This window comes from Apium graveolens, chromosome 3, assembly GCF_009905375.1.
Source record: "Apium graveolens cultivar Ventura chromosome 3, ASM990537v1, whole genome shotgun sequence".
Classification (NCBI taxonomy): domain Eukaryota; kingdom Viridiplantae; phylum Streptophyta; class Magnoliopsida; order Apiales; family Apiaceae; genus Apium; species Apium graveolens.
In genome coordinates this window covers 1,219-27,036 of record NC_133649.1, presented here as the reverse complement: position 1 = coordinate 27,036, position 25,818 = coordinate 1,219, and the positions used below count along the sequence as shown (strand labels likewise).

Below are 25,818 nucleotides of genomic sequence, written 5' to 3'. Positions count from 1 at the left end.
ATCTTTAAGTTTGTTCTGTGATTTTTTTTATATTTTATTATCGAACTGCTACTTCTACTTCATAAATTTCTGAAATTTGCAGAAATAATGAAGAAAATGCTCCATGAATCCCCTCCCCCGTTGACATATAGTTTCCAGGTAATTGTCCATTCTTTTTAAATTAATGCAAGATTTGTAATATTTGTTGTTATTTTTTTAGATATTATTATTTGCTATTATTTTATTTTTATTATAGAAATTCATGCAACTAAAATCAATAGATTTTTTGCAAAAAAAAATAGATAAGTCCCACTAGAATTGAAATACTACCCAACATAATACCTATGTGATCAGTGCAACCATATTGAGAGGTTAAGAAACATAGTGTCTTACCCATCATCGAGACGCATAAATCACATTTGGTTGATGCAAAAGTAGTTAATTTTTACCTTTTAAGTATTCACATTTGGAGTTATAAATCTCATATGGATACTCTGAATACCATATTTATCATTTTGTCATTTGTACCTTTGAGGTATCAATTTTTTTGGGTACGTATTCCAAATTACTCCATTGGAGACCGGTCACAACTCATTCTGAATGGTTTACATAGTTAATGTTTGTTAGATCTTTTACCGACAATATTAAATCATACATATTTTACTTATTCATTGAAGTGGTGTGCATGACTGTAACATGAGAAGGTCTAGTAATAAGTTCCTTAAGGTTAATATTATTGATCTTGTTATATACTTGTTTCTTATAATTTTCTGAACCAGTGTCCTGGTTTTCAGCTGTTGCTTGAGGAAGCTGTTGCAGGCCATCTAAAGCCATAGCATCTGACCGTGATTGGCTCAGATGAAGCCTCAAAATATTATTCCTGCGGATTCTTCTTCAATGTCCATCCAATTATTTAGAGCAGCTGCAACCTACTAGATGCGGTAATGCCCAGAAACATGGGTGCAGAAAGTAAAAGGTGCAGATAATACTTTAGTCTCTTCATTTTTTTCAAAGTCCCCGTTTATTATCTTTTTGCGTATATAGTTGATAAATACTTGGTATTCCTTCCTTTCCTCTGCGGTAATTGTTCGTATTCCCAATTGAATACCGCTTTGGAGATTGTTCAGATTCCAAATTGGCATAGAATTTGTAGATATATAAAGTCTTACTTTTTCACAACTGTTGAAAGAATTTACTTTACTGGATATGTGAGGTCTTCTGTTGTAGCCAAAGAAATATTAAATGTGTACAGGCTCCTTCATTTTCCTAGTCCAGATACCATGACTAAAGTTCATTTAATTTTATCTGAACAACAGATAGTAAGATTGCAGTTTTCCAGTGTACTGGGCCTAGTTCTCACTTTCTTCCATTGTAAAAGGTTAACGTTCCCATTGGGTACAAAACTGGTCTCATAAGTTTCTGTAGCAAAACTTATGTTATTCCATGTGACCACATATTCTCATAAGCCTTAACTTCTTTTTTCTCTTAACTTCTTATAGCAGATATAGACGCTATTCTATCCCCTGATAATGGCCGTACAGTATTTTCAGAGTAAACTTTCTTGTCGAATATGGACTTAGAGAGTATTTGTTTAATATGAAATTAAACTAATAGCGCCATAAATTAAATAGGGATTAATGCCTGGCTTAAAGAAAAAAGTGCTTATCCATGATATATGTCCAAACTGCATATGTATATGCATATTAAATGAACACAAGTATGTTAAACGTAATAAAAGGGAGCAAGGTCGTCTTTCATTTCGCTTGGTTATAGTATTACTTGTATTGCCATATTAGTTTTAGTTGGTCTCTGTGATGAGGGAAGATAAAGTGAAAACTCATTTGATGAAGTATTGGATCATATATACACCACCTGATTATAGCATGTGCTTGATTATAATGATCTTTTCTTTTTTACTACAGAGTGGTATAATCCCTATTTTTTGTGGGGAATGTTTCGACGTTGTCATGGAAAGCTTAGAAGTGCAATCGAAGGAAAGGTAGTTGAAGACGTGAATATTGACGATGATGTCGACATACTAGGCGGGGGACTTTTGGGACCGGTTTATGTATTATTCCAAAGCAGTCATCAATTCTAATTCTGCTAGAATTCTTAGAGATTGAACTAAATGTTATTTTGCGGATTCGTAGAGATTTTGACATAGACGATATTCCTTCTGAACCTACGTCAAATTCCAATTCTGCTGAAGTTCGTAGAATTTATTCTTACCTGAACGGCGTTTTACCTGACCAAGTAAAAGTCTTCAACTCACTAATCAACAATCCTATTGACAATTAAAAGTCAAGAAAGTTAACAAGATTTAAAAACCCAACCTGCAGTCAGATTATGTACCTTGTTCAAGTATAATGTTTTCTTTCACATTCCTAAAGTACAAATTGCTTCTCATAATGTAAAGATAATAATAACACCAAGTATATTTGTTGTTAGCCCTATATGGTACATGCGTAGAAAAATGTCTAAAATGGCACGCATGTAAAAACAGCCCAAAATAGTATGTAGAAACGCAGAAAATGGTAATGTTTAGCTAAAACACTAAATTGCTTAGCGTGTTGGTTGTTATTAATACTATTTTTTTCCTTTTTTTGTCCATGACGCTAGATGAACTTGTGTTTGAGGTTTTTAATTTTTTTTTGTTATGCTAAACGTTACTTAAGTTAGATCGCTTTAAGTAACGCTTTCCCCAATTTTTTCTAATTGGATTGTTGTGCATTTTACTAAGTTTTAATATTTTTAAAATTTTAACGGGGCATTTTGAACCCTACAAAATTAAAAACTGCTAAATTAGATATTAGAATTTTAATTGGAGTTTGATTTCTAAAATCCTGAATTCATATCAGTGTACCAATTATTAATTTATTATTTTAATATTTCAAAAATCTAAATGGAAGTTGTTGAACTTTAGGAGCCCGTAAGGTTTATCTAGTGCGCACCCGATGGGTAGCGGCCGCCGGTTACCTACGTTAAAAAAAATGTTCAAGATTGTTAAATTAGCTGTCATTTATTAAAAAAAATTGGATATTCAATTAGTTTATTAATTAAAATCCAAAAAAAAATAATAATAATTAAAACTGAATAAATACGTATCAAGATAAATCAAATCATAGTCTTTTTGAACAAAACTACGATCGTTGATCGGATCTTTCACTGTTGTATATTTCTCGCTCGCATTGTTGACATATACATCATTTTATAAAGACAATCCAACAATCTGTTGAAATTGTGAGAACACAGAAATTTGACGTGTCGAAACGCATTCGAACAATTAATAATAGTCGTAATCTGATAGGACCCCTATCAATGAACCAATATACGAAATTTTGTAGATGTACGATTCCAGAGAACAAAACAAACAAACTAAACTCTCACAATGAGAGAGAACAAACACAATATAGTTAAGAAAACCTATACATAGAACTAAAACTCTTAATGAAGAGATAGATTTATTTGAAGTAAATAAAAATTAGGAAAAATTATCAAAACAGTGTTTATCATTAACCAATCGAAAAAATAAGAATTAAGATTTTGCGAAAGAGAGAGATAGGAGGGCAACTAGTTTTTAAATATTTCTAATATCCAAAGTGAATTATTGAACCTAAAAAATTTATTAAATAAGGATACACCCCTAAGTTTATAAATATTAATTTAAAAATGACTATTGAAAAAATAATATTAAATGATATTTACAGCCGAAAAATAGCACACAATAAGAAATTTAAAATAATAATTATAATAATTTATATACTACGTGTAATTTTATAATACAAAATTAAGTTAGCAATTAAAAAATATAAAAAAAATATTAAATGTTTTATTATTTAAATTATTTAAAATTATAACCTTAAAAATATTTAAAATTACTCATATAAATTGCAACAATCAACCAAACATGATATTAATATACTATCAATATCAATTATAGCAATCAACTAAACATACGTCATATGATATTAGTTTCATATATCGTTAACCCAATACCACCTTCCAAACCCTTGTCATTCCCCTAACAAGTGAAATGACCTCCTGAAGATAAACTCTTAATTAGCGCATGGTTGAATGTGTCGATTGATCCCTTGATCGGGGCGAATAAAAAGGTGAATTTTGGGATCAAATTTGTAACTATTGTGAATAAAGTAATCACGGTATTATCAAAAGAGGGGTAATATCTATCAAAAAAAGGTGGCAACGAATAAATGAAGGGGCTTAGCAATATAGAACATGTTATGAGGAAGCTGTCTCAAAAATGGGGAGTGGTACAAATTTGGACAACATAATTGCGGCAGCTCATGGTTTCCATAAAACTAAATACAATAAGAAGTTTAATTTTGACAAGCATTGGAATGATCTAAAGAGACATCCTAAATGGAGACAGCCTAAAGAGACAAATAATGGAAGTGCAAAGAGAACTAAATTTAGTGATTTTGGGAACTACTCATCATTGATGAATGAAACACCAACAGATGAGAATGTTGTTGAATCACCGGTTCGTCCTAAAGGTACAAAAGCAGCTAAGAGGGAGGGGAAAAAAAGGCAGAGTTTAATGATCTTAAAAAAAAGATTATGAAGAAATAAAAGCTAGTTTATGCAGGAGATTAGATCTAATGGCAGAGTTCAATGAACTTAAGAAAAAGAGGCTAGGAAAGAGAATGAATCAGATATGCAACTTCTTACGCTTGATACTAGTATAATGAAAGAGGCTCAACGAGAGATTTATGCCAAAATTATTGAGGAAGTCAAATCAAGACGCAGGTGGAACTAGCCATTGGAATCTAGTTGCTTGTTTATTTTTATTTGGAATTAGTTGTTGGAAACTAGTTGTTCGTTTGATTCTGTTTGGAATAAGTTCTTGGAAGTTAGTTTTTGTTTGTTTCTATTTGGAACTAGCCGTTGTAATTTAGTTCTTGTTTATTTTTAGTTCGAACTAGCCGTTTTCTTTTATTATTTTATCTCCTATAAAACATGTCTGTTTTTGTGATAGTCTGCAACTCATTTTTTTCATTCACAGTGCAATCAAAATATACTACGGATGAGAACTCTGATTGTCTAAAGAATTTATTGAAGAAGGCTCGTCAACCACGACTAAACGAGTGATATGCAAAGACCGTGAAGCGGGTCATGAACGATTGGAGAGAGATTATTTTGCTCAAAATCCAGTATACCCTCTAGATACATTCCGACGACGGTTTCGAATGGGAAGACACGTGTTCCTTCGAATTGTGGATGCTCTTTCAAATTTTGATCCATATTTTCAGCAGAAGGTTGATGCATTGGAAAGAAAGGGCCTATCACCTTTACAAAATTCACGGCGGCCATACGCATGTTGGCATATGGAATTGGAACGGATGCAGTTGATGATTATGTGTGCATTGGTACGTCCACTGCAATTGAATGCTTGAAAAAATTTGTTACCAATATTATTTTAATTTTTGAGAGTGAATATTTGCGAAAGCCAAACTCAAATGATGTACAACGTCTCATAAAAATGGGAAAGGCTCGCGGTTTTCCCGGAATGATGGGGAGTATTGACTACATGCATTTGCAGTGGAAAAATTGCCCTAAAGCATGGAAAGGGATGTTCATGAGGGGTCATAAAGGAGTTCCAACAATATTGTTAATGTTGTTGCCTCATCGGACCTATGGATATGACATGCATTTTTCGGAGTTGCTGGTTCTAATAACGACATGAATGTGTTAGACCGATAACCGATATTTGATGATGTACTAGAAGGTCGTGCTCCTGAGGTAAATTACAATATTAATGGTAACAACTATAACATGGGGTACTATCTAACAGATGGAATCTATCCTGAATGGGCTACGTTCGTGAAACAATTCCACGCCCAGGGTGAAAAGAGAAAATTGTTCTCCAAATATCAAGAAGGTCATCGAAAAAACGTAGAAATGACATTTGGCGTGTTGCAATCTCAATTTGCAATTGTACATGATCCAACACAATTTTGGGATAAAGAAGATCTCGCTAAAATAATGAGAGCGTGTATTATACTACATAATATGATCGTTGAGGATGAGAGAGACACATACGCCACTCCCTTTGGCGCTTTACCATCTTACGATGATGCAACATATGGCTTACCGCCTCCAAACTTAGGCGAAGAATCTTTAGCCTCTAATGAAATGTATATCGGAAGGACTATCCAACTTTGTGACAGGCAGAAACATTGTCAACTACAATTCGATCTGGTTGAGCATATCACAATGTTCCATAATAATGATTAACTAGCTCTATAGCCCGTGCAATGCACGGACATGCTCTATATTGGGCGAATCGATATTATTTTAGTTATTCTTGTTGATAATATTTCATGTTGTCCCCCCTCCTAATGATGATGGATTTATTTTGTATATAGATTTTTATTTTGATGACATTGGTGCAATAGTGTTTATCTACAATTAACGTAGAGACTTGTAGTGACATTTCTTGTTTTTTACTGTTAAGGACGATCCATGAATTTTTTTTAGAAATTTTAGTAATTTTACATAATATAGTTGTTTGTTTACATAAGATTTTATTTTATAATTGTTATTTGAATTTTAGTATTCTTCAATTTTAATTTCCGACCTCAGTAACTCTTTCCCCTCTCTCAAAAAATATTAATAAATCCACATCTCACGGCATACTAGGCGCTTTCGGGTTGTATTTTAATATGTAAACTTTACCAAGATTATTTATTTTAGTTAATATTATCCGTTCATGCCATAATGACGCAGTAAAATACCAATATAAACCAACATTATCATATATTTTATGAATTATGAAGACCATAAGTTAAAGGTTTTTTTTACATAAATTCACACATACATATAATATATATATGTGTGTGTATATATTATATATACTATATATATATGTGTGTGTTTTATTATATATATATGTATGTATATATATATATATGAAAGCCCATAATTTATTTATTTTTGTGTAAATACAAAAATATAATACTTAAAGTATGACATGGTTAGATATAAATATATATTCAGTTAGAGGTATCAATGGTTCTGATCCACATAATCATATTTAATATATAGTTTATCTAGTTCATTTGTTTGTAATATTTAATTCGCAAATGTTTATAATAGATCTAAATATTAGTGTTAATGTGATAAATATGGTATATGTCAGTCAACTGTGTTATTAAAGGTCACTGGTAGGCTGTGATAATATCATTAAAATTAATGACGAACAATAATATTTTGTACAAATAAAATTTATTATATTTAAATGTACTACCACTTTTTATAAATAACATGATTTTGTACTCAAGTTTCTCATGTATTAATATTATTTATTTTGTTATAATAATAATTATTATTATTATTATAATTATTATTAATATAATATAAATAATTATTATTATTATTAGAATTTTTAATATATATGTTTTATAAACCTGCTATTAAAATGAATATTTTTTCTTTTTAATGAAATTTAAAATTATTACTATTAATATTAATATTTAATTTTACTTTATATTTAAAATTCACTTATTTATATTATTAATTTGATAATTAATAATGTATGTATTCTCGTTTTTAGAATTTAACTTACGTTAAAAATAAGGACAATTTTTGTAGACAAAAAAATTTGAATCATTAACTAAAAGGGAAATTTAAGGGAAATTTCATTTGAAGACGAGGGTTTTTAATTTTCGGAGCAAATAAAAAGGATAAGACAATACTACGCCATGCCAAATAGAAAAATAAACTGAGGGTAATATAATATTTTTTATTGTCTTGCTCTGATAATTAAGAACCTGCTCTGAAAATATAACATCTCTAACTAAATTATTATATATACATATATACGTACATACGTACATATGTTTGGATGTATGTATGTATACATGCGTGCATGTATTTCTATAATAATTAGTTATAAATGAATATGTATATATTAAGTATGCAATTATTAATCTATATTAGTAAGTCATAACTTAGGTATTATATGATCCATGCATATATCTCTATAATAATTAGTTATAAATATAATATATATATATTAAGTATGCAACAACTAATCGATATTAATAAGTTAATGATGTGATAACTTATGTATTATATGAATTCTTATGCAATGGTTATCATTTAAATTTTTTATACTAATTTTTTAATAGAGTATGTAAATTTTATGAAGAAATTATTTTTAATGACTTACATATTAATGATGTTTTAATTGAGGTAATAAAAATTACATGAATGAATCTGTATTAATTATATAATAATGAATGAGTATTAATGATTAAAACAAATAATGTTTGGATATTAATTAATGTATTTATTATATAATGAATGAGTATTAATGGCTAAAACAATATTGTATGGATATTAACTATTATATTCATGATTAAATTTGCTCATTAATTACCGTATCTATGATTAAATAATGAATGAACATTAATGGTTAAAACAAATATTATATGAACATTAATTATTGTATTTATGATTAAATTTGCTCAGCGAACCCCTGTTGCTGTATTAGATATATAATAGATAGATTTGTTTCAGATGTAATATTTTAAATTGTCATGTTCTTGTAATATTTTATTTTTTAATTATGTAATGTATTTTAATAATAAGTAATATTTTTATTTTTAATCTTATTAATATTTAATTTTTAAATTTTAAATTTTAAACACGTTTAGTCGGAGTGGGTCACTTGATTTACCAAGCCCATGAAGAAGGAAATGGCAGTGGACTTGGGTCACTTGATTTACTAAAAGTTGGACTTGGGCTTTGAATAGGAGCTGGTTGACCACCTAATTTACCAAGCCTATGTTTTGCTTACTGGGCTTCAAAATAAGGAAATGGCACTTGCTCGGCCTATATAATACGGCTTAGGGTTAGGGATTAGCACCCGTTTATTGTAATCAATTTCATGTAATCATGGTTTTGGAGGTGAAATCGAGTTGCAGCCGATTGATTTCTTTTTCTACACGAAGCTGTCTCATCATATTCAATCTCTCAATCGCCCCTTTTTATTAATTATAAGGTGTCAATTTCAAGACTCAATTCACTTGTACAATCTTTTATGAGTATAATTTATGTTTTTTTTTTTTAATTCTTCATTTTTATTCGAATTTCTGAATTACTTGTAGAAACAATGAAGAAAGTGCTCCACGAATCTCGTCCCCGTCCCCGTACAGTTTCAACTCAAGTTTGAAAATGTTTTTATGTTTCCTGCAAGCAATTGTTGGGCTCACTGCTCACCATTTCATGGAGTGCAGAGATTCTTAAGGTCCTCTTCTTGTACAATCTTTTATGAGTATAATTTTTTTTTTTATATTTAATTCTTCATTTTATTTGATTTCTGAATTACTTGCAGAAACAATGAAGAAAGTGCTCCATGATTTTCGTTCCTGTTCACGTGTGTTTTCCAGGTAATTCTATTATATTTTTATTTTTGTTAAATACAACAAGTTGATCTAGATTTGTGTAATTGTGTGTGTGTGTAAAGTTTATGAAGAAGAAATCTAGAATGGATACGTTACACGTTCATTTTTGGTTTTTTTTCTATTTAAATGGATCCCGATCCGTTAAAACTATCGAAATTTCCAGCCTCAAACCCATATAATTTGAAAATTTATTGTTAATACTTAACTTTATCCTAGGGCAACATTTACGGTTTATTTACAGTGAAATGATTATATCGTAAAGGATTAATATGGAAGATGCATTGTTAAGTGGTTGCAGAATAAATAAATTTGTTTTAATTTCTATTTATGAAGAAATATATACAAAAAATCATGACTATGTAAATACGGTAGATTAAAACCGTGGTCTTTGAGAGGGCCTCACCAAGTCTGTTTCTAAAGTTTGTTTTCATGTATTCTAATTGGCTAGCCTTATACTCGTGATCTGGAAGCGGAACTGCACGTGATAAAAGAAGAGAATGCACGTCTGCAACATGCTTCGGTAAGTAAGACACTGGCTACGACTTTGTTTCTTTAAAACAAATCTGCATGTTATTATTAGTTATCTTTTTGGCTAGTGCAAACATAAACTAGAAGCAACAAAGAGGATTAAGCAGCAGACATGTTGACCATCATTTTATATCTTGCATATTTTCATGTTCAGTAATCATTCATGTGCATTACTTTTACATGAGAAGGTCTAGTAATAAGTTCCTTTAGATTAATATTATTGATCTTGTTATAAACTTATTCTTATAATTTTCTTAACAAGTGCCCTGGTTTTCAGCAATTGTTTGAGGAAGCTGTTGCAGGCCATCTAAATCCATAGCATCTGACCGTGATTTGCTCAGATGAAGCCTCAAAATATTATTACTGTGGATTCTTCTTTAATGTCCATCCAATTATTTAGAGCAGCTGCACCTGCAACCTACTAGATGCGGTAATGCCCAGAATAGTACATGGGTGCAGAAAGCAAAAGGTGCAGATAATTACTTTAGTCTCTTCATCTTTTTCAAAGACCCTATTTATATCTTTTTGCATATATAGGATAATAGGATGCCTCCGCTGGACCTTTGTTGCACTGTGGAGCAATCAGCTTTTGTTTCTTTGAAGTTCCAGCAGTCTCCAGTGCTTCTTTCGGCCTGAGCTGCTGCATAAGAATCTCGCTAAATAAGGGGTTCTGAAATGCTTTGGCCATGCTAATGAACATCTGCTGTTGCTTCTGTTCAGTCCTTCTCAGCCTCTCTTTAACAGATAACAGATAATTATCTGCATTCTCCTGTTCCTTTTGGATATTCATAATTTCAGTCCTCAACCTGTCGGTATCACTCTCTAATTGTTCGAGTTCTGCCTCCTGTATAAGGCGCTCTCCATCACTTGAATGCTGTGAACTCTTTTCATCCCTTAAGACATGCTGCTCAGGTTGCTGTAAATTGGTATAAGTAACACCGCCTCTCTTGTAGATGCTTCTCAAAAAATTGAGTTTTGAATATGGTTCTCCCTGATCATGAGCCAACTCAGTCCGCATTTGTAGCATTTTCCGACCTTTCTTTTAATCAATTCGTCAAACAATCTCAACAAAATATATACAGCAACAAATAAATCCACCAGAATTGAAATACTACCCAACATATTACTGATGTCATCAGTGCAACCATATTGCCCTGGTTTTCTGCAATTGCTTGAGGAAGCTGTTGTAGGCCATCTAAATCCATAGCATCTGACCGTGATTGGCTCAGATGAAGCCTCAAAATAATTACTGTGGATTCTTCTTTAATATCCATCCAATTATTTTAGAGCAGCTGCAACCTACTAGATGCGGTAATGCCCAAATAGTACATGGGTGCAGAAAGCAAAAGGTGCAGATAATTACTTTAGTCTCTTCATCTTTTTCAAAGACCCTATTTATTATCTTTTTGCATATATAGTAGATAAATACTTGGTTTCCTTCCGTTCCTCTGCGGTAATTGTTCATATTCCCAATTGAATACTTCTTAGGCGATTGTTCAGATTCCTGATTGGCATATGATCTTTAGATATATAGTCTTACCTTTTCACAACTGTTGAAGGAATTAACTTTAGTGAATAAATGAGGTCACAAATATAATGCCTTGCTAGCTTGTAATCAGGGTCTTAATTTTAACCATCCAGTCTTCTGTTGTAGACAACAACGAAATATTAAATGTGTACAGGCTCTTTTTAACAATGTTCACTAAATTAATGTGCTTCTCTGATTGGTTTGTGTACCTTTTTCGTAACTTCCTGTACCAGATCTAGACGCTACTCTATTCCCTGATGATGGCCGTACAGTATTTTTAGAATAAACTTTCTTGTCGAATATGGACTGATAGTATTTGTTTAATGTAAAAATAAACTAACAGCGCCATAATTTAAATAGGAATTTCCTTCTTCTTGTTATACTTGGTATTTGAATAAACACCTTTTAATTCATAGAGTAATTGACAATGTTGGAATTTGAATTTGTAAAACGTAGATGTAAAACGTATAAATTTACAGCAGACAAAAGTTTTCCATGGTGTGATTTGTTAAAATGATGATTTGAGTCCATAAAGTGCTTCTATTAATTTCAGCTTAATTGTAATTTGGAGTCGATGTCTATTATTCAGGTCTTAAGCTTACTAGAGATACTGAACGGAAGAATTTGTATGCTGATTTTGATGTGCATACAGTTGAGGAAACTTTTCCCACTAAAACTTCTCGAGTTGCATCTTGGATGAAGTAATTCTATTATATGCCAATCAAGTATTCCTTTGGCTAAATATTTATGCGAGTTCTTTTTTAAATGCTATAATTTGTCATTTTATGCTATAAAATTACTAAATCTATGACGACACTATTAAATTTGGTGTTATGCTTTGACATGTAGTTTTCTGTTTTTCTGATGTTTTTGTGTGTGCTTGATTTCTTAGAACAGTAAAACAAGTTAAGGAATAGAAATTTTAAGCTAGAAATGCAAGAGAATCTGATAGGATTCAGTTAGAGAGAGAGAGACGCTGGTGGAATAATAACTTCTATTTTCTGAATAATAGTTCAAACATGAACGTAATTAAAATATTGATGATCTTTTTATACTAAACCTCTACTTACAGTAATAGATTACAACACCCTTGCTATACTACTCTAGCTTTTCTGTCCTTAACCCCTCCTTCAAAACTATTCTTTAAAACAGGAATCCAAGGCCTTCTGTTGCGCACAGTATATTCTTGAACTTTTCTGTAAAGATTTGTATAATTGTACTTTATCAATTTGTTATCCATTTATGCTGCAACCACTTTCTCACTTTCTGCTCAGCCAAAAACTTAAGGGCCCAGTGGTCCGGCTTAATGAAAGAAGTGATTATCCATGAGATATGCTGTCCCAATTGCCTATGTATATGCATATGAAATGAACAGAAGTATATTGAACGTAATAAAAGGGTGCAAGGTCATCTTTCATTTTGCTATGCGTATAGTATTACTTGTATTGTCATATTGGTTGTAGTTGCACGGCCGCTTCAAACATCATCTGGGAAGATAAAGTAAAAATTCATTTGATGAAGTATTGGATCATGTATACAGCACCTAATTATAGCATGTGCTTGATTATAATGATTTTTTCTTTTTAACTACAGAGTGGTACAAGTACAAGCACGGTTTTTTGTGGGGAATGCTTCAACGTCGCAATGGAAGGAAATATAGTTGAAGACGTGAATATTGATGAAACGTGAATATGGTTGATGCGTGATTCCAAACCACCAAACCAGTCAGATTATAATTCTGCTAGAATTCTTAGAGATTGACCTAAAGGTTATTTCTCTAGTTAACATTATAGATTGTAATGTTTTCTTTTTCAAACTTAGATAGTAATGTTTATTTGTTTCAGTTTAATTATTATAGCGTAAAATAATTTTTCATGTGTGTCAGACAATCCCAAAACCCATCCTTCGCCAATTATATCAAAAAGGGTCGCCATATTACGAGTCTATCTAAAATTTTAAAGTGTGATACGAAATTACGCACTAACCAGATTTTTTCTAAATATTAACTAACATGCAATATCGATAAAAAGTAGATATTCTTATCTGTCACTCATTGCATTGAGCTTGACCTGGTTAATATTCTTATTTATCTGCAATTTGTTAGTGCAAGAAGCTTGACCTAGTTTTGAGAGGGAGAACTAGAGGGCACTGGAGGGAGTCTCGGTATCTGTCAACTGTTTAAGTTCGCAGAAATTTTAGTGTTAAATTTTGAAAAAAAATAAAATAATGTAATTTGGTTTCTTCAAATATTAGTCGGTCCCCCGAAATTTTATTTCTGGTTCCGTCCCGTTAGTTTTTAACTCCTATATAATAAGAATGACATGTAAATTACACGTGGGTGCTCCTGTATGTAATATTTTATAGTTGATATAATTAATTTAGATATTTAAGTAGATAATTAGAAATAAACCCATATTTCGGGCGCCAAAGTTCGAACTCCACAAAATCAACGTTGTATTAAAACTATATAAATTTAGAAAAATCTCATAACTATTAAATCATGAACTGTTACTCATATTTAAAATCCTTTAAACATTTTTGTCAAAAAAATATGACTTGAAATTTCAAAACATACTTGAAAAATATATGTGATATAGTCATATGGAACAAATATTGAAGTAGACAATGAGTGGGCTTGGGCCGCGGGAGTGGGGCACTGAATCCAATTTAGACTTTAGGCATCAATATTGGGCTTAAATGACTGTTGTCTTCAAAAATCTCAGAATAACACCAAATTGTAATATGTTGTTAGACCAGAGATTTTGAATGCAAAAACTGAATTTTATTATAAAATCCAAGCTCTTACCTTAGTATATCTGAAAATTAAAGTGAATAACTGTAATGAATTTTTCGAGTTTTGTAAAACAAATCTCGATTTTATTAAAGAAAAAGTGAATAAAAGTAGGGGATGAAGATAAATATGGAGATAGAGATAGGTAGAAAGGGTGAAAAAGAAGGTAGGGCGGATAGGGTTAGGTGAAATTAGGGCGGCCGACTCTCATGCGAGAGAGAGAAGTTATTTTAATTATTGGTTACTATTAACTTCAACAATAATTGTCCAACATAGATCTTTGTCATGGATTATTAGTTACCAACAACATTTTTTGATTTGCATGCAATATTTCGGAAAGATGTAGTTGATGAAAACATATTTGTTTGGTGTTTGCTGAAACAACATAGACCATAGAAATGTTGTAATTTCAGAGAGAGAAGAGTTTATGGATTTAGAAATGTGAATTGGTATTTCTGTAATTGATTTTAAAACTTTTTAGTTATGACATGCAGCTAATTAACAGAAAAAATGCTCACCGGCCAGCATGAGTATTTGTACAGGCTGATCATGTAAACCGCAATCTTTTTGTTATATCTACACTTAAACCTGTATTAAGTAATATCGGATAAAGTTATAACCTTATTTAGGTATAAATTTTGTCAATCGTAATTTGGGGCACGGTCGTAAAGTAATATTCTCGCTAAGAGTATCAGATAAAAAAAATTAGAAAGTTATCAAGGGCCCAACTAAAATATAAAGTAATAATTTCAGAATTATATGTATATTGACGTACTCGGCCTGACCCGATTAAAAACCCGGTTAAAATTTGATTATTCTAATATATTTTTTTATATATTTACATTTATTATGAATATAAATAATACTTTATGTTGTAAGAGATATGCCTGTACTTTAACAAGACGAAGACATTTTGTCAACCCTAAGTAAGTTATATTGTTATCTTAATTTGTATTTTGTACTTGTAACATTTTGTACTTCTAACAGGTTATAAGGTTATAAGGTTATCAGGTTCACCAAACATCGAACCATGGTTTTGGAGGTGAAATCGAGTATAAGGTGTCAATTTCGAATTTCTATTCACTTATACAATCTTTTCTGAGTATAATTTATGTTTTTTTATTTAATTTAATTCTTCATTTTTATTTGAATTTCTGAAATTACTTGCAGAAACAATGAAGAAAGTGCTCACCCCGTCCATGTGTAGTTTCCAGGTAATTCTTCATTTTATTGCGATTTAATTAATTGAATGCGATCATCATATATACATGTACGTTGTTTGTTTTATTGACTGCGATCTTACTGTGTTGTTTTGTTGCGCTTGAGTATGTTCATTCGACATGGATTTATTGCTCTATTTATCGTTGTTAGTTGTACTCGAAGAATTTAGTGTTTGATTTGATATTGTTCTATTGGTATAACTGCTATTGTTTTATACGTATAGTGTGATTTTGTAATTAATAGAATGTTATGGTGGGAGCAATTTATGAACATTTTTACTTTATTTAGTTCAATTGAATATTTATGAGTCGAATCTAGACTTGATTAATTAATGAGTCAAGTAGAATATTTAGACTAGAGCTTGAGAAACCTTATTCGAAAAGAGAATAGAATTTGGGGACCTCTCTTGAGGTGTCTAGTTAACCATTATATAAGCCATAGGGATCGAGTCCGCTTAGTTTTATTAGGATATATTACCTTTTTTTTGTAGACTATTCTGGTGGAAACTCATATATTTTTAAGGAGCGAGCGACCCTTATTAATGGTAAATTTCTTCATGATCATATTTTCATTTGTATGATTATTTGCGATGAGGATTAATGATCGATTGAGCCTAATATGGAAGATGCAAAGTGATACTTAGTGCTTTGTCAAGTGGGTGCAGAAAAAATAATTTTGTTTACTTTCTATCAAGAAGAAATTTCACAAAAAATAAGTATGACTGTAAATTTGTTAGATTAAAACCATGTCTTTAAAGGGCCACGCCAGGTCTGTTTCTAATGTTTGTTTTCATATATTCTGATTGGTTAGGCTTATACTCGCTATCTGGAAGCGGAACTGCACGTGTTACTAGAAGAGAATGCACTCCTGCAACATGCTTTGGTAAGCAGGACACTGGCTACAACTTTGTTTCTGTAAAACCAATCTGCATGTTTATTATTAGTTCTCTTTTTGACTAGTGCATACATATACAAGAAGCAACAAAGAGGATAAAGCAGCAGGCATGTTGACCACATACTAATCATTTCATATAACAATGCAATACACACAGACACTGTAATTTTGCAGACAATGGAATTTTCACGAATCAAGTTCATAAATAATTTCTTTCATATTTTTATTTCTTATAATCCCCAACAGAAAGTGAGGCAACTTGAAATTTCTAAATAAAATTACAATTTGCAGATTAGTACATAGTGATGATTTGCATATGAAAAACATTATTGCTTTTGAAGATTCAGTTATTAGAACAACGGGTAATGTGAATTTTACATTGGATATGCTATGGAAACCTATGTAACCTGATGCAAATTGCTCAAAAGTTCTATGATAATAGTAGCTCTAATTATCGTTGTTAGTTGTGTATAGAGATTTTCCTATAATCCCCATACCTTATACACATGCGTACACTCAAATATAGACACTTTTCGTGAATTATGCCAACCAGTGAACCTTTGACAATTAAAATTAGATATTATTAATCGGTTTTTTTATGTTATCATCATGCTAACTTCTGGATGGAAATTATGCTTCAGGTTGCATTTTGAGATGCCAAGCATTATGGAGGAATGTATTTTGATTGTGTCGAAAGCAGCTGTGGGCACTTACATGTTCTGCTTGGGTAAGTTCAAAGCACTAATTCCCGAGTCCATCGTGTAACTTCTTCATAGCTACATACAATTCCACATACACACACACATTATCTGGACATTAGGCCAAGTAAAAAAACAGATCAGTGCCTAATAAGGAAAGTGGTTTATTACCTGATGATAGCAGTTGCAAGTCTGCAAGCCTTCATTAAAAAAATAATTAAGGTTATTTAGGACGGATTTATTACACATTATAATCTAATCTGTGACTCTTCCTGATTAGATATAATATCTGAATTTGTTGTAGACATCCTTACATATAGCCAGATTCTCTTCATATATATGCTTTGCTTACTGCTATGCATATTTCAGGTTTATTCATGGCAATTAATAAAAAGATAGATGAAAATTGGTCGATTGGAGTCCCTATTACCGGCATCCTTTGGAGGTTTATCATGGGACCAATTTGTTGGGGCCTTGCCTGTCTTTATTTAGGATTAGATGGTGAAGTGTTAAAGGCAACAATAATCCAGGTACTGACTATTTCGTAATGATACGTAGAAACTATAAACTCAGTGTTAACGAATTGATTTTGTTCAATGGCGATCTAACTACATATATTGTGAATGTTATTTCAGGCGACACTTCCTCCAGCATATTTATCTTTCTATTATGCTCAAGAATATAGAATAGATATCGATTGCATTAGCCATGGGTAATTACTGTTTTTGCCACTGAAATGATACGTATAAACTATAAACTCAGTGTTAACAAATTGATTTTGTTCAATGGCGATCTAACTACTATATTGTAAATGTTATTTCAGGTGACACTTCCTCCAGCATACTTATCTTTCTATTATGCTCAAGAATATAGACTAGATATCGATTGCATTAGCCATGGGTAATTACTGTTTTTGCCACTGAAACTCTTTCCTGTATTTAGAGATCTACAAACTTATACTACTTAAAACCCAAGTAATACATTAATATATATATATAAAATATATAAATACAGTCATATAAATATATATATTAATATAAATTTGTGTTTGATCTGATATTGTTCTATTGGTTTAACTGCTATTTTTTTTTATACACACAGCGTGATTTTGTAATTAATTGAATGTTATGGTGGGAGCAATTTATGTTTTATGGGCTTGAACATTTTTACTTTATTTAGTTCAATTGAATATTAATGAGTCGAATCTGTAGTTGAATAAATTAATGAGTCAAGTAGAATATTTAGCCTAGAGCTTGAGAAACCTTATTCAAAGTTAAAGCTTCCGGCGGAAGCTTGTTTACATGTGAGAGTTCAAAGAAGTACATTTAGCTCTGCAGCACAGGAAAGCATGATGGCAAGAGATGTAATTCTTTGCAACTTTCAGGGTAAAAGGCTAGGAAGGGGGTGAAGATACTATTCAAAACAGGCTGTAGGAATTATCATATACATAGATACATATACATATATATAGAGAGAGATAGAGAGAGAGAGTAAAGCTCTACTTACGGTAAAAGAATTTTTGTGCAAAAGGCTTTGATGGTCTATTTATACTAAACCTCTACTTACAGTAAAAGAATTTTTGTGTAATATAAAAATATAGTTCGTATAGAGTTTTTACCCTCATTTATCTTCATGTTGTAGCAACTACAATATCATGCACCAACTAATTTGTGCCCTTTTGTATTTAAATAAAAAATATTATAGTAGTAAATATAGCCAGTTTTGCAGAGAAGCCAGAAAATGAGCAGGGGATTACATTTTAAAAATAGTAATTTCATGAGTATAAAGTTTAATAGTACAACAATTAATACTAATTGACAATGAAAATATTAATGTAACAGTGTATGAGATATTTGAAAGGATGGGCTACTATGGAATATCATCAAATTTGATATTATACTTGACAAGGAAGCTGCACCAGGGCACGTTAACAGCATCAAACAATGTAACAAACTGGGTTGGCACCCCTGCTACTATAGCTTTTCTGTCCTTAACCCCTCCTTCAAAACCATCATGTCCTTGGGATCTTCTTTAAAACAGGAATCCAAGGCCTTGTGTTGCGCATCAGCAACAATATATTCTTGAACTTTTCTGTAAAGATTAGTATAATTGTACTTCACCAATTTTTATCCATTTATGCTGCAACCAATTACTCACTTTCTGCTCAGCCAAAAACTTAAAGGCCCAGTGGTCCGTCTTAATGAAAAAAGCGATTATCCATGAGATATACCGTCCAAAAACTTGGAGCCTTTTCAGATGTGCCATTTAGACACTTCCCCCTTTTCACTGTTATTTTGATCATTTGCCACATAATAATAAAAGAGAAAGAATGTATACTTTGCGATCTTGTTAGTTAATTAGATTTCTTGATACTATGAAAGCTTTTCCGTAGTGAAATTTACAGTATTTAGCTCCTCCTCTTTTGTTTCTGCTACCTGGACTGACCAAAATTCATGTGGTTTACAGTGAAGTGAGGATAGAAGATTTGGAAACATTGAATTATCTAGACAATTTGTCTGATCGAAAATGCTTCAGTGAACAAGGAGATGCAATTACTTTTGATTATGAGGTATACAGTCTTATGGGTGGGTTCCTTGAGTTTTGTACTACAATAGTGCACAATAAATGAGCATAGCTGTCATCATCTGCCGTTTATTGACACTCTTCTTCGAAATAAGGGATGTAAAAACTTAATTATGAACTAAGATAAGTGGAGGAAAATATGTGCAGTAAATCTCCTCATAAAACATATAACAATTTCAGATATATAGAAACCTTTAAGGTAGATAATATATATGCAAGTGTCTCTTAGCCCAAACTAAACATCTTTTTTTTTAAGTGCCAAATATGCAAAAACTTGTTTTGACTGATGTAAAGTCGCATTAACTATCATTTCTTTTTTACTTTGAGTTCTATCTGTTGTGTGACAATTCTGAAGATAGATTGCTTATGGAGCAGCTTCAAGTGGAATGATATCATGTCAATTTTTTAAAAACTTGAATCTACTGCCTTGTAGATGAAGGCTCTGACTTAGAAGTTGACATCTTATCTATTTTTCAGGTGGATCGGGCTTATCTTTCTACAGAAGATTGTATTGCAGTCATCGATCACGGAAAGAAATTTGAGATAAATAAAAGGGTTACAAGATGCTGGTAAGATTTTGGCCGTATTTTGTTGGAATGAAAATAATAAACTATATTTTCAAATCAATACAAGTAGAATGCATGTTATATATATGTTAAACGTAAAACAGATGCACAAGATTAGTCATATAAGTAGCCTAATTAGTCATGACTTTCCTACAACAGTTAAATATAAATGTATATCTATTGCCTACGATTTCCACAATTCATTTTGATTTGAAGTTGTAATTTGTTATCTAGAACTAGAAGGTGTCAATTTCCAGACTCTATTCACTTATACAATCTTGATTATATTGTGGCATAGTTAGACAATTTGACTGAATTATTTTACTATCTTTATCTGTGATTTTTTTTAGATTTTTTATTGAACTTCAACTTCTACTTCATAAATTTCTGAAATACTTGCAGAATCAATGAAGAAAATGCTCCATGAATCCCCTCCCCTTCCCCTGTTGAGTCATTGACATCTTGCTTCCAGGTAATTTTTTCATTTTTTTTAATTAATGCAAGATTTGTAATATTTGTTGCAGTTGTTATTTTTTAGATTTTATTTTTTTGCTATTATTTTAAATTTGTTATAGAAATTCATGCTCTACTAAAATCAATAGAATTTTCGCAAAAAAAAATCCACTAGAATTGAAATACTACCCAACATATTACTGATGTCATCGGTGCAACCATATTGGGAGGTTAAGAAACGTCATTTGGTAGATGCAAAAGTAGTCAATTTTTACCTTTTAAATATTCACATTTGGATTCATAAATCTCATATGGAGACTCAGAATACCATATTTAGTCATTTGCTTCTCTGAGGTATCAATTTTTTTTGTTACATATTCCAGATTACTCCACTGGAGACTGGTCACAGCTCATTCTGAATGCTGTACATAGTTAGTGTCTGCTATATCTTTTACCGGCAATATCAAATCATAGATATTTTACTTATTCATGGAAGTGGTGTGCTTTACTGTAACACGGGAAGGTCTAATAATAAGTTACTTTAGAATCATATTATTGATCATGTTATAAACTTTTTCTTATAATTTTCTTAACAAGTGCCCTGGTTTTCAGCAATTGCTTGAGGAAGCTGTTGCAGGCCATCTAAATCCATAGCATCTGACCATGATTGGCTCAGATGAAGTCTCAAAATATTTACTGTGGATTCTTCATTAATGTCCATCCAATTATTTAGAGCTGCTGCAACCTACTAGATGCGGTAATGCCCGGAATAGTACATGCATGGGTGCAGACAACAAAAGGTGTCTCTTAATCTTTTTCAAAGACCTATTTATTATCTTTTTGCATATATATATAAATACTTGATATTCCTTCCTTTCCTCTGCGGTAATTGTTCATATTCCTAATTGAATACCGCTTGCGATTGTTCAGATTCCTAATTGGCATATGATCTGTAGATATATAGTCTAACCTTTTCACAACTTTTGAAGGAATTTACTTTGGTGGATAAATGAGGTCTCAAATATAATGCCTTGCTAGCTTGTAATCAGGGTCTTAATTTTAACCATCTAGTCTTCTGTTGTAGACAACAAAGAAATATTAAATGTGTACAGGCTCCTTTTGAACAATGTTCACTAAATAAATGTGCTTCTCTGATTGGTTTCTCTACCGTTTTCTTAACTTCCTGTACCAGATCTAGATGCTACTCTATCCCCTGATGATGGCCGTACAATATTTTTAGAATAAACTTTCATGTCGAATATGGACTTGGAGTATTTGTTTAATGTAAAATTAAACTAACAATGCAATAAATTAAATAGAAATTTCCATCTTCTTGTTATACTTGGTATTTGAATAAACACCTTTCAATTCATAGAGTAATTGACAATGTTGGAATTTGAATTTGTAAAATGTAGATGTAAAACATTTTAATTTACAACAGACAAAAGTTTGCCAAGGTATGATTTGTTAAAATGATGATTTGAGTCCATAAAGTGCTTATATTAATTTCAGCCTACAATTGTAATTTGGAGGTCTTAAGCTTACTAAACTGAAGAATTTGTATGCTGATATTGATGTGCATACAGTTGAGGAAACTTTTCCCACTACAACTTATCGAGTTTCACCTTGGATGAAGTAATTCTATTATATGCCAACCAAATATTCCTCTGGCTAAATATTTTCTGCTATAAAAATACTAAATCAATGACAACACTATTAAATTCAGTGACATGCCTTGACATGTAGTTTTCTGTTTTTCTGATGTTTTTGTTTGTGTTTGATTTCTTAGAATAGTATACAAGTTAAGGAATAGAAAGTTTAGGCTAGAAATGCAAGAGAATCAGATAGGATTCAGTTATAGAGAGAGACGTTGGTGGAATAATAACTTCTATTTTCTGAATAATAGTTCAAACATGAACGTAATTAAAATATTGATGGTCAGTTTATACTAAACCTCTACTTCAAGTAAAAGATTACAACACCCTTGCTATACTTTAGCTTTTTTGTCCTTAGCCCCTCCTTCAAAACTATCATGCCCTTGGGATCTTCTTTAAAACAGGAATCCAAGGCCTTATGTTGCGCAACAGAACTTTTCTGTAAAGATTAGTATAATGGTACTTCATCAATTTGTTATCCATTTATGCTGCAACCAATTACTCACTTTCTGCTCGGCCAAAAACTTAAGGGCCCCATGGTCTGTCTTAATGAAAAAAGTGATTATCCATGAGATATGTTGCTGAAGTTGCCTATGTATATGCATATGAAATGAACAGAAGTATATTGAACGTAATAAAAGGGTGCAAGGTCATTTTTCATCTTTTCTTTCGCTATGTGTATAGTATTACTTGTATCGTCAAAATTAGTTGTAGTTGTACGGCCGCTTCAAACATCATCCGGGAAGATAAAGTAAAAATTCATTTGATGAAGTATTGGATCATGTATACACACCTGATTATAGCATGTGCTTTGATTATAATGATTTTTTCCTTTTAACTACAGAGTGGTACAAGCACTAATTTTCGTGAAGAATGCTTCAACGTCGTCATGAAAAGCTTAGAAGTGCAATGGAAGGAATATAGTTAAAGATGTAAGTATTGATGATGACGTGAATATGGTTGATGCGTTATTCCGAAGCAGTCATCAGATTCTAATTCTGCTAGAATTCTTAGAGATTGACCTAAAGGTTATATCCTCAGTTAACATTATAGATTGTAAAGTTTTTTATTTAAACTTAGATAGTAATGTTTATTTGTTTCGGCTTAATTATTCTATCTTAAAATAATTTTTTAACATGTGTTTCGGACAAGCTCAAAACCCCCTCCCCCACCAATTATGTCAGAAAATGCTGCCATAATAACGAGTAACGGATCAATCTAAAATTTTAAAGTTTGATTGGAAGATACGCACTAACCAGATTTTTTATATATACTAACATGGAACATCGATAAAAAGTAGATATTCTTATTTGTTATCTGACCTCAGGAGGCGGAATTAGAGGGCACCGGGAGAAAGTCTTGATATCCGCCGACTGTCTAAGTTCACAAAAAATTTAGTGTAAAATGTTGAAAAAAATATAAAATAATTTAGTTTGGTTTCTCCAAATATTAGTCGGTCCCCATAAATTTTATTTCTGGTTCCGTCTTGTTAGGTTTTTAACTCCTATTATAATAAGAAATGACATGCAATCATGTATGTAATATTTAATAGTTGATATAATTATTTTAGATATTTAAGTAGATTATTACAGATTAACCCATATTTTCGGTCACCGAAATTCGAACTCCATAAAATCAACGTTGTATTAAAACTATGTAAATTACTTTAGAAAAATTTCAGAACTATTAAATCATGAACTGTCACTCAGATTTAAAATTCTTTAAATATTTTTGTTAAAGAATATGACTTTAAATGTCAAAACATACTTGAAAAAAGTCTGTGATATAGCCATATGCAAGAAATATTGAAGTAGACAATGAGTGGGCTGGGGCCGGGGGAGTGGGGCACCGAATCCGGGAATGTATTCGATCAAGATTTTAAAGGATTTTTTTAGATAATTGAAATAAAGAGGCATTGAATTTGAATTTAAAAAATATTTTAAAATCTGATGGTATTTAATAGAGATTAGAAAAAGTTTTTCAAAATCCGAGTGTATTCAATTTTTATTTTCAATCCTATTATTATTTAAATTTTAAAATTTTCATTTTTTTTTCATTTTTTAATATTTTCATTTCTTTTGAAATCTTTTTTTAATCATTTCATTATTAATATATATATTATATCTTAATTATATTACAAATTAAAAATTACATAAAACTGATTAAATAATAATTAAGTAGGACATACTAAAGTTGGACTTGGGCTAGTTGGGCCACTTAATTTACTAAGCCCATATTTTGCTTAACAGGCTTCAAAAATAAGGAAATGGGCAGTGGACTTGGGCTCGTCCCCGGCATGGCCTATATAATACGGCTTAGGGATTATATCTTTTACATATACAAGCAATTTCATAGAAGCATGGTTTTAGAGGTGAAATCGAGTTGCATCCGATCGATCTCTCTTTGTACACGAAGCTGTCTCAACATATTCAATCTCTCAATCGCCCCTTTTTATTATTTATAAGGTGTCAATTTCGAGACTCTATTCACTTATACAATCTTTTATGAGGATAATTTTTTATTATTATTATTTAATTCTTCATTCTTGTTTGAATTTCTGAATTACTTGCAGAAACAATGAAGAAAGTGCTCCACGAATTCCGCTCCTGTTCACGTGTAGTTTCCAGGTAATTCTTCGTATTTTTCGAAATTAATGCGAGATATATAATAGTATTTATTTTTGTTACATACAACAAGTTGATCTAGTTTTGTGTAATTGTGTGTGTGTGTAAAGTGTATGAAGAAGAAATCTAGAATGGATCCGGCCACATTCATTTTTGGTTGTTCTTTCTATTTAAACGGATCACGTTGAAATGTCGAAATTTCCAGGCGTAAACCCGTATAATTTGAAAAATTAATGTTAATACTTAACTTTATCGGAGGGCAATGAGGCATTTACGGTATATTTACAGTGAAATGATTATAGTGAAGGATTAATATGATAGGTGCAAAGTGATACCTAGTGCTTTGTTAAGTGGTTGCAGAAAAATAATTTTGTTAATAATTTCTATTTACGAAGAAATAATCACAAAAAATAAGTATGACTATGTAAATATGTTGGATTAAAACCGTGGTCTTTGAGAGGGCCGCACCAAGTCTGTTTCTAAAGTTTGTTTTTATGTATTATGATTGGCTAGGCTTATAGTCGTGATCTGGAAGCGGAACTGCACGTGTTGCAAGAAGAGAATGCCCGTCTGCAACATGCTTTGGTAAGTAGGACATTGGCTACAACTTTGTTTGTGTAAAATGAATCTGCATGTTTATATTAGTTACTTCTTTTTGGCTAGTGCATACATTAACTAGAAGCAACAAAGAGATAAAGAAGCAGACATGTTGACCATGTACTAATCACTTCATATAACAAATTGCAATGCACACATTCACTGTAAATTTGCAGATAATGGAATTTTCACGAATCAAGTTCATAAATGATTTCTTTCATTTTCTTTTCTTTAATCCGCATCAGAAAGTGAGGCAACTTGAAATTCCTAAAT

General features: G+C 31.4%; 4 protein-coding genes and 2 long non-coding RNA genes across 8 annotated transcripts; 5 read left to right on the top strand and 1 right to left on the bottom strand.

Moving 5' to 3' along the window:
* The first annotated feature begins 78 nt into the window (after positions 1-78).
* Positions 79-2,199, top strand: LOC141710481 (uncharacterized). 2 transcript variants are annotated; one of them, XR_012570940.1, is made up of 3 exons: positions 79-138; positions 774-955; positions 1,902-2,199. It is a non-coding gene; the product is annotated as an uncharacterized LOC141710481 (long non-coding RNA). The 2 variants fall into 2 exon arrangements; XR_012570941.1 differs by having other exon boundaries at positions 80-138; positions 759-955.
* Positions 2,200-5,314: 3,115 nt separating this feature from the next.
* Positions 5,315-5,683, top strand: LOC141711208 (uncharacterized). Its single transcript, XM_074513617.1, has one exon. The coding sequence runs from the start codon at positions 5,315-5,317 to the stop codon at positions 5,681-5,683; it is 369 nt and encodes a 122-aa protein (XP_074369718.1).
* Positions 5,684-5,772: 89 nt separating this feature from the next.
* Positions 5,773-6,234, top strand: LOC141711207 (uncharacterized). Its single transcript, XM_074513616.1, has one exon. It carries the CDS (start codon positions 5,773-5,775, stop codon positions 6,232-6,234), a length of 462 nt encoding a protein of 153 aa, XP_074369717.1.
* A 4,212-nt stretch (positions 6,235-10,446) lies between these two features.
* On the bottom strand, positions 10,447-11,209 carry LOC141711206 (heat stress transcription factor A-6b-like). The gene is made up of 2 exons (XM_074513615.1): positions 11,063-11,209; positions 10,447-10,974 (listed from the first exon to the last, which is right to left on the bottom strand). Exons 1-2 carry the CDS (start codon positions 11,207-11,209, stop codon positions 10,447-10,449), a joined length of 675 nt encoding a protein of 224 aa, XP_074369716.1.
* A 168-nt stretch (positions 11,210-11,377) lies between these two features.
* LOC141711294 (auxin efflux carrier component 5-like) lies at positions 11,378-21,363 on the top strand. Of its 2 annotated transcripts, XM_074513673.1 has the most exons (13): positions 11,378-12,164; positions 13,057-13,231; positions 15,242-15,313; positions 15,425-15,468; positions 16,286-16,357; positions 17,011-17,096; positions 17,437-17,597; positions 17,703-17,779; positions 17,891-17,967; positions 19,534-19,636; positions 20,128-20,219; positions 20,619-20,688; positions 21,282-21,363. In XM_074513673.1, the coding sequence occupies exons 5-9, from the start codon at positions 16,335-16,337 to the stop codon at positions 17,892-17,894; spliced, it is 351 nt and encodes a 116-aa protein (XP_074369774.1). In that variant the 5' UTR covers positions 11,378-12,164; positions 13,057-13,231; positions 15,242-15,313; positions 15,425-15,468; positions 16,286-16,334; the 3' UTR covers positions 17,895-17,967; positions 19,534-19,636; positions 20,128-20,219; positions 20,619-20,688; positions 21,282-21,363. The 2 variants fall into 2 exon arrangements, with proteins under 2 accessions (XP_074369774.1, XP_074369775.1); XM_074513674.1 differs by having other exon boundaries at positions 11,378-13,231; positions 15,250-15,313.
* Positions 21,364-24,647: 3,284 nt separating this feature from the next.
* LOC141710480 (uncharacterized) lies at positions 24,648-25,581 on the top strand. The gene is made up of 3 exons (XR_012570939.1): positions 24,648-24,789; positions 24,897-24,951; positions 25,462-25,581. It is a non-coding gene; the product is annotated as an uncharacterized LOC141710480 (long non-coding RNA).
* The last annotated feature ends 237 nt before the right edge of the window (positions 25,582-25,818 follow it).